The sequence below is a fragment of the Mastomys coucha genome, unplaced genomic scaffold, assembly GCF_008632895.1.
Source record: "Mastomys coucha isolate ucsf_1 unplaced genomic scaffold, UCSF_Mcou_1 pScaffold22, whole genome shotgun sequence".
In the NCBI taxonomy this organism is placed as follows: Eukaryota; Metazoa; Chordata; class Mammalia; order Rodentia; family Muridae; genus Mastomys; species Mastomys coucha.
This window is the reverse complement of record NW_022196905.1, coordinates 31,470,229-31,479,557: the sequence shown is the minus strand read 5'-3', so window position 1 is coordinate 31,479,557 and position 9,329 is coordinate 31,470,229. Positions and strand designations below refer to the sequence as shown.

The following is a 9,329-nucleotide window of genomic DNA, read 5'->3' as shown; positions in this document are numbered from 1 at the left end:
GCACACACACGCACAGGCAAACACAGAGAAAGAGAATGGGAAAGAAAGTAAAGAGAGCCAGGAGCCCCTCAGCATCCATTCCTGGCCCTGGTCCCTTCCTCATGTCCAGATGCCTTATGTCCATGTGTCTTGGGTGGTTACCAGTTCGTTCCTCTCATCCGCCAGCAGGGTGTTCCTGTCCTCCAGCTTCCGAATCACTGAATTCAGTTCAGCAATTTTCAGTTGAAATCGCCTCACATCTCGCTCGTCCATATGTTGATCCTAAAAATAAAAACTTTGAAGAAGCTCAAATGATTCCATGGAGGCTCTGAAGATCCAGTGATGACACAACGAAGGCAGCCCTGTCTAGAGGACCATGTGCTCAACAAGGAGGCAGGCAGACAGACACACCTGTTCCACCCTGCTGGGGACACTTGACCTCAACCTGTCTGAGACTGAAAACCTTCATGTGATTCAAACACCAGCCCAGGAGGATGAAGTTGAAGGTCCTACCCACACTGCAAACTTATGAAGACCCACTGGGTGTGGCTACGGTTTCTAGAATATGCTAGTATATTTCTCCACATCAGACTCAACTCTGAAACATCAGCACCTAATGCGCATTCAAAACAGAGTATTCATGACATTAGATGAGGCAGAGAGGAAGAAGCAGAGAACGGGAGGGCAGGCTTTCTTCAATTGCCTATTTCTGCTAAGGGCCTGGTAGTTGCCATCCACAAGACACACACACACACACACACACACACACACACACACACTTGCCCTGGCACTTTGGGGATACCCTACTGGTCTCCAGGCCTCTGACTTGCCCAGGGGCCTCCTTGCAGAGCCCTGGCTTTGGACCCTGCTCTCTGAGACCTCCATACATTTTTTGCAACTCCAGCCCAGCAGGCTCAGCCAGACAAATATCTTCTCAGTGCTGGGTCCTGGGCCTGGCACACAGCGAATATCAGTATCTCCCTCTTTTCCTTGCTCCCTCCCTCCCTCTCTCCCTTTCTTCCTCTCTGCTTCATCAGACATCATGAACATCCTGGTGGGAAGGATGCAGGGAGGAGGGGAATGTGAGAGGGTAGGAAAGGCCAGAGAAGAGCCAGCAAGCTGAGTAGGACAGTAGGACAGAGGAATGATGTAGTTAAGTGTTCTTCTTTCTGGCTAGCAGGAGACACATCCCTCACCTGGCCACCCATAAGCTCCGCCATGTCACCAATGCCAGGAGGAAGCTCCCTCTTTGGGCTGCTGTGGTGGCGTTCTGCCTCCTTGACCTGGACCAACTGCTCATCCAGAGCCTCCTTCTGTAATAGCAGCCGTTGGGTCTGCCCAGCTTGCACACCAAGCTCTTTCTCCAGAGCCAGGATCACCCGCTCCTTTCCTTTGATCTCATCCATCTGGTAAAGGAAAAAAAAAAAGGCCATCAGGTGTGGGCTCAGGACCAGGGGGGTGGTCACTACCAGATTCTGGATTGATTCACTGAACTGGGAGTGATGTGGAGTCAGGTAGCCAGTCTGCAGCACAGAACCTCTAGTCTCACAAACACTGAAGACACAGCCCTAGGTCTTAGGATCTACAGAGTTATGGACACTTCCCACTGCAAGGATGCAACTGCATCCCCTAAAGCTCCCCTAACCCATCAGCTCCCTATCAGCCCCGAACAGGCCAGCCCATCCTGCTTTCTCTCAGATGCGTTTCTTCCAGAGGTGGCTGCTCCTGCCACCTACTCACTTACCAAGACATTCCTGGCTGGCTGTATCCTACATGCAACTGATGCAGAAATGTATGTCCCCAGTCCTAACTTCCCTCTGAATCCCAGAGTCAAAGAACTACTAGCCACATAAACCCTGCTTGGCCTGCAGTGGACTCCCCTCTTAGGGTACAGAGAGACACTTAACCCTTGCTTACTCCAGTGCAGTCAAATCCAGCCTTCCCTGGAGCAGCACACCCAAAGGGGACAGAGCTTAGCATGGCAGGCCAGACAGAGCAGGGAACCACACTGAAAGGTTTGCAGAGGAACCCAGACTGTCCTTCAATTTACTCATGTGAAACCAACCATTAGGGAAGTATTTCTGTGAGGACACGGCCCTGGCTAGAGTGTCACCCAGAATCTACATCTTCTCTAAGATCTCTGGATGTGTTGGGGTTTTGTTTGTTTAGTTTGTTAACAAAGACAGCTGCCACACCATCACAGAACAAATAACCGTGGGCAACCCAGGAGCTAGGAACAGTGGAAAGGACCCTCGTCCAGAGCCTTCAAGACCACATGGTCCTGGTGACACCTTAGGTTTGGCATCCTAGGGCTCACTCTGGAACTAAGAGTCCTAAGTAAGCTCAAAGCCCAACCCCAGGAGACCAAAAGGACTTTTTTAAAGCTTTCGGGTCTGATCATTGGGGAGTTTCCTGTCAACTACAGATAGAACCTGTGCTCTTCCTAGCAGGTCATCAGCTCTACAAGGCATAGGTCTGTATTCCCTTCAAAGTCCTGTGGAATAGACCTGGTTCACCCAAGACCCACAAGTGATCTCAGAGAGAGGCAAGTGTGCCCTGATTGGCAGAAGAACCCTGGTGGCTCCTCCCAACCCTCTCCTCCTCTCCACACTGAAAGACTGGTTCTGGAAGAGAGAGCCCCAGGATGTGCAAAGACAATGGAAATCACAGTTGGGACAGCAACCTACCTCGGTCTTTAGAAACTCTGTGAGCTCCACTGTTCTGCAAAGTTTGGAAGGTTCAAAAGTCAGAGGCAGAGGCCACTACTGCCACACCCAGTCTCACTGTCATCCTTGGCACCTCTAGCAGGTGAGCAGTGTCCCCCAAATGCTATGCTAGCCTGCTGAGTCAGAGCATGGCTTTCCTTCGATATCGGATCTGTGCAGATACAATGATGGACATGAAGGTAACACCCACAGCTTAGGATGGGCCCCAAATCCAAGACTGGTGTCTTTAGGACAGGGAAGGGTACAGACATGGAGAGATGTAGGGGGTGAAGGCAGAGACTAGATGGAGTGAGTCAGTCACACTCCAAGGAGCTTCAAGAACAGGTAGCTGCCATCAGAACCTGGAGGAGATGGGGGCCTTCCCCAGAGCCTATGGAGGGAGCATGATGCTGATGTGGCCTTGATATTGGACTCCTATTCCCGAGAATCGTGAGAGATGCAACTGTGAAGATGGAGATGAGTCTGGGTGGCAGGGTGGCTTGGGGCCTGGTCTACGTGGGGTTCTCAGGCAGCTTGCCTTACAGAGAGAACCCAGGGCACAAGGTCTTCTTCAGAGGGAGCCTGACATGGGAGCTAAAGAGCAGCCATAACAGGACTGGAGATGGGCAAAGGACATGGAAGAGCCAGAACAAAGGCCCATTTGTCAGATGCCATGTATGCACTTGGTGACCCTCTCACTGGGGCATCGTCAGTTGGTGAGGGTCCCTGCTCTTTGCCTCCTGAGACCTTCCAAGTACTCAGCCCAAAGAAAGATTCAAGGGGAATGGTGACTTCCATGTCTTTCACTAGACTGAGTAGCCCAAGACAGCGGCATCCAGCATCCCTCTAGCTTCTGCCTGGAGACCAAATGTCAGTGGGTTACATTTTCATCCAGTCCCCCTAGTCTTGCAGCGATGTCAACTAAAGGTGAAGAGGGGGGTCACATGGACAAGGGAAGCCCCAGCCCCAGGCCTTCCTGGTCCCCACATCCAGCTGTACCAAAAGCCACTCTGGTTCTCTAATAAGCAGAGGCAGCCAATATCTGCATCTGCATAACTTTCTGCTGGTCCCCAGGCCCTGCAAAAAAAACAAGCCTAAGTCTATATGCCTGCACTTGGCTGGGAGTAGGGGGACACTCCCAGCAAAGTGTCTGGCTTCCTAGGGTGAAGAAATGACTACCCTTGATATAACTCAACTTCATGGAGCCAAGGCACAGAGGTTGGAGCATGGGTGATGTTCCCTTTATCTTCTCCTCTTCCTGGGTCATGCGAGATGGGCCTTGGGTAACTACCTACTCTGCAGGTTCAGGTTTTCCATCCAATAGGCTGCTGCAGGATGCAGACAGGAACAAGAAGCTACAAGCCGTCCTGCCCTTTACCAACCCTTTTCCTCGCTGGCTGAGCTCTGCTGGTGATGACAGTGACTTGTTCATTCCTCCTCTGCTGGATGCTTAGATTCTTGATTGGTTCAGAATCAGCACAGAAGACAGCAGCATGCTATGCTATAGCTACTTGACAAAGCCCCTGCTGTGTGTGCATTCCCTTCTCTGTATTGCTTAACCTCTTGCTGGAGGTGTCTGCTGAGGCTTCAGGCACTCAGCTAGGTCTGCACGGGGAGGGCCGTACAGTTGCTCAGAGAGCGACAGACCTCAGGAGAGAGTTCCTGCACGGTGCAGTTCTGTGTAGCTAGCTACAACATGATCTCAGTCACCCCAGCATTTGCCGAGTTTTGCTCAGGTATCTACAAGCTCTGTACAGGCCGATCACAGCCTTGGATAACTTTGAATGGATGCACCCACCTGATGCAAACAAGAAAGCATTACCAAGCCCCGGCCCCCAGGGGAGCTGCTTTGGGCCCTCCCCTCACAGACCCACCCTGCAGGCAGCTTCTGCTCTGTCCTCCAAGGCCAAGGCCGCTTCTCTCTGTCCTCTTCCCCCTTCTCCTGCGTGGTAGGGAGTAGTAGAGATACCACTCTCTATTTAAGCAATCACTGGAGGTTTAAGCTAAGGACTACAGAGTCGCACCATAGGGTGGCTTCGCCCTCATGTTTGGGTCGACATTTTCTACTGGCACATGTCTAGAGTCCACCCAAGTTCTTGTACACACCAGATAGGCATTCCTGTACACCATTCCTTTAACTGAATATGCCATTATTCACATTATTATTAACTTCCTATTTACACAGCAGTTGTTCTTTGTCCTTCGTGCTGAAGGGCTGACCTTCCTGTAGGCACTTCTTTAATGGGGTTGGTTTCTCTGTGCTCAGGGAACTACAGATGTGATCTGTTTACTTCTGCCCTCTCTTGCCTGCTTGTCACACCTGAACTTCTATGACCCTTTCTTCTTACCGTCTTCTGGTTCCTCAACTTATTTCTTCAATTAGCTTTCAGCTGAGCCTTTGTTTCTTTGTTGTTTGTTCTGGATCAAAGTCTCACACCTCGGGTTAAGATGGGAGGATTTACAGCACTGTGAATCTGCTCATGGCCCAGGTCTCAACATCCCTGGTCAGACACCTTCCCTGTGCTGGGAACACTGCTGTCCCTTATTTAAGCAGTCACTGGAGGTTTAAGCTAAGGACTACAGATAAACCTACGTGCAACTTCCTAGGCACTCTCTCCTTTCCTGCCTTAACATCTTTTGTGCCAGCTGAGCTCTCATTCTTTGGAAAGTATGTTGCTCTCATCCTCCCCTTTCAGAGAGTGCCCTGGCTGGGTCTGAACTCCCACACCAGCAGGCTTGTTCTGATTGCTTTGCTTCACAACCCTCCCATGTGTGGGACACAGGGTTTCCAGTAATTTCTTGGGACTACTGGTCTTTTTAACTGAGCCACTCCAGTGACTGTAGGAAGTGTCCTGGCTATAAATATGTCATAGTAGAAGCAATTCCTTATAGACACCACACTGTCCCAGTGCTGTTTACTGAAATGACATCTTTTCCCTCCTGCACCCATGTCTACAGGTCTCTTTCTAGACCCGCCTGTTCCAACTTGTGGACAGGACACTCATCTAGCAAGCAGGAAGCTGCGTGCATACACACACACATACACACACACACACACACACACACACACATACACACACACATGCTCGCACACACAAAGGCACACATCCTCCATTCCAACCCCTTTAAAGGTTTAGTACTAACCTAGAATCTGTTTGCCAATGCCCGAGCTGCACAGTGATACCCTCCAAACACAAACACCATCTTCATATGTCTGCCACTTTTGTCTACCCCCAAAAGTTCATCACAGCTCAGCTTAACCACTGACACTGCCACACGGAAGAGCAGGGACAGTCACTGAACCCTCCCTGAATACCCAGCCATTCTTCCAAGTAGCACACAATTCTGCCCTAACAGAACTTGGTGTTAGGGCCTCGGGGAGGAGTTTGACATACAGGCGTGTAACTGAAAGTGTCTCCATTTGCACAGGCATGGAGAAGCCACCATCCATGCTGTGTACAGACCCTCCAGTGCAGCTGTATTACAGTTACCCAGACTCTTGCCACGACCCAAACTCATTGGGTCCCCTAGATGATAATCTGGGGAATCAAACTGATCTGTCTGTCATTGGGAATATGAGGATGGGTAAGACAATGCTTAGTCATACACACACACTTCCACACACACCCTTGCTAACACACACACACACACACACACACACACTCACACACCCCAGAGGGAAATTCTCACAATAGTCCATGAAAACAAGTCCGCTTGACTTCTGGGAAGCTGCATTTCCCTTCCTGGACATTCTCATCAATGAAAGCTCTTTACCTGGCTCTCCCTTACCCCTTTTCAGCAAGGCTGTTAGGCCTGGTAGGATTCCTGCACAACTTGCCTGACAGTTGTTCCTGGAGCCTTGTTTTTCTGCTTCTTAAAAGTTTTCTCCTTTCCAGCTGTCCATGGCTACTACACAGAAATGAAAGGTATTTTGTGTCTACTTTGTATCAGAGCTTGAACAAATGTGTCTGTAAGTTCTGAGAAGTCATGGGATTGATGACCTTGTAGGAGAGGCTGAGGCCACTGTGTGCCTCCCTTTTGCCATTCTGTGCCAACCACTGTTTGAGGTCATGGCTCTGAAAATGCCATCTTGGGAGCAGGGACTGGGACTCATCAGACACAGAACCCAGTGGTACCTTGGCTTTCTCATTTCGAAAACCACCATTACCCAGTCTATGCTAAAAACAGCCTGGAGCAAGTGGAACAGGCTGGGAACCCTGCAGCATCTCGACATCATTTGCATATAATTAGGCTCCCCTTCACCCAACCTTTAGAACTTACTTCTTCCAGGTCTTCTGTATATTGTCTCCCTGGCTAGTGCAATGCTGAGCAGAAGAAGTGGTAAGGGTCACGTTGGCTTGGTCCTGACCTTGAGTGGGAAACCTTAACTGGTTCATCATTATGACAAACATTGTTAGCAAATTTCCAAAAGAACAATTTATCAGATTAGAGCAACTCCATTTTAATCCAGACATGCTAAGAGTCTGCCAGTAAGCTGAATTTTAAAGTGTTTTGAATGCATCGACAAGAATGGCCACATGGGGTTTAGTCCTTTATTACATTGTCAGATTGAAGTCTACACAGGCTGTGAGCGTGGTGGCCTCTATGAGTGGATCTCTATGAGTTTGAGGCCAGCCTGGTCTACATAGCAAGCTCCAGGCCAGTCAAGGCTACAAAGTGAGGCCATCTCAAAATACCATAGATAGATAGATAGATAGATAGATAGATAGATAGATAGATAGATAGATAGACAGACAGACAGACAGACAGACAGACAGACAGACAGACAGACAAGGACGGGTGGGTGGATGGATGGATGGATGGATAGATAGATAGATAGATAGATAGATAGATAGATAAAATAAAATGCTCTGGTTTTAAATCAGTAAATACTAAGCAGATCTTTACATTCTCATAGTTAAGTTAACCTGGCTCACAATTTATTAGCCTTCCCAAGGAGACCTGGTCTTTCTTGGTTAATATTTAATTAACATTCTTTTTTTTAAGATTTATTTATTGCCGGGCAGTGGTGGCACATGCCTTTAATCTCAGCACTTGGGAGGCAGAGGCAGGTGGATTTCTGAGTTGGAGGCCAGCCTGGTCTACAGAGTGAGTTCCAGGTCAGTCAGGGCTACACAGAGAAACCCTGTCTCAAAAAACCAAAAAAAAAAAAAAAAAAAAAAGATTTATTTATTATTATACATAAGTACACTGTAGCTGTCTTCAGACACACCAGAAGAGGGCATCAGATCTCATTACAGATGGTTGTGAGCCATCATGTGGTTGCTGGGATTTGAACTCAGGACCTTTGGAAGAGCAGTCAGTGCTCTTAACCGCTGAGCCATATCTCTAGCCCTTAATTAACATTCTTATAACTAAGTTCTTAAGAGAGAATGCTCCCTTCCTAGTTCTTGTCACTGCTTTGGAATCTGGCTGGTGCTAGCATTATAAGGACTCTATACCTTCCTACTTCTTGGATGCATTTGCATCTGTGTGGGCTAATCCTGTAGAAGACACACCTCTGGATGTGTCTATGAGGATGTTTCAGGGGTTTAGTTAAGGTAGGACCGCCATAGCGCCATAGCATTAACCAGTGGCAACCCCACGGTGGAGATCCGGGCTGAGTCAACACAAGTCAGATGAGTACTAGTATTCATCTCTCCTTGTTTCCAGGGACTGTGAATGCAGTGTGAGCGGCTGCTTCCTGCTCCTGCCACCAGGCCTTCCTCACCAGGATGGACTGCACCCTCAGCCTGAGAGACAAATGAGTCCTGCCTTCCTCAGGAGGCTTCCTGTCAGGTGCTGGATCACAGCAGCCAGCCTAGGAGCTGATGCAATAAGGATTCATTAGTTCCTCCGTAAGTGGAAGACTTTCCTGTGAGGGCGCCAGGCCTAGGCTCTTCTTATGTGTGCAAGTAACTGCGAGCTGCTCCCTGCACAGCTATGGGACATTCTATCCTACAGTGTTGATCTTGATGGGCTAGCTGCCACTTCCTCTAAGTACACCTTGACTGTTGATCTACACTACCCAAAGTGTCTTCAGTGTCAGCATCCCTTTCTCCTGTGACTTACCCCCATGACTCCACCCACCCCGTGACGTAAAGCCTCTATCCCCTCATACGGATTGTGAACACTGTATCAGCTTACCAATTTTAACTCATTTCTGTACTTGATTTGTTTACTGGTTTCATCTTCAGCAATTCTTGCTCTTTATGGTTTCCCTTGCTCTATTACCATTGTGTGTTTATATGGCAATTGTATTGGAGTGTGGGTAGCCATGTGCCGTGGTATGTCGTAATCAGTTCTCAACTCCCACCAAGGGTTCTCCGGGATCTCAGTTCATCAGGCTGACGCAGCAAGTGGTTTACCCACTGAGCTACCTTGCCAAACCCCTTCTGGGAAATCAGGTGTCTGTTTGTCTGACAAGGCGGCTCAAAATATGGTTGCTTCCCAGTATGTCTTTCATCTACAGCATGCTTTGCTCTGTGGACTGATGCAGTTAGCACTGGGAAGCTTCAGTCTGGAGGGCGGATGACTTTTGATTCAAGTGTGCGATGTCACCTCCCAAAGAGCAACACTGTGGGCGCGCGGGCGGGTCTGTGTGCTCAGAGAGGTTCCTCCCCAGCTCCAGCTAGGGATCTGTCT

General features: G+C 49.1%; 1 protein-coding gene across 4 annotated transcripts in view; it reads right to left on the bottom strand.

Moving 5' to 3' along the window:
- Positions 1–9,329, bottom strand: part of Jakmip1 (janus kinase and microtubule interacting protein 1) — a 122,950-nt gene that overhangs the window by 49,242 nt on the left and 64,379 nt on the right. For all 4 annotated transcript variants that reach the window (XM_031341903.1, XM_031341904.1, XM_031341902.1 and 1 more), the window contains exons 4-5: positions 1,176–1,385; positions 142–261 (exon numbers count right to left, since the gene is read on the bottom strand). In XM_031341903.1, the coding sequence (XP_031197763.1) occupies positions 142–261; positions 1,176–1,385 (330 nt within the window). The remainder of the gene's footprint in view (positions 1–141; positions 262–1,175; positions 1,386–9,329) is intronic.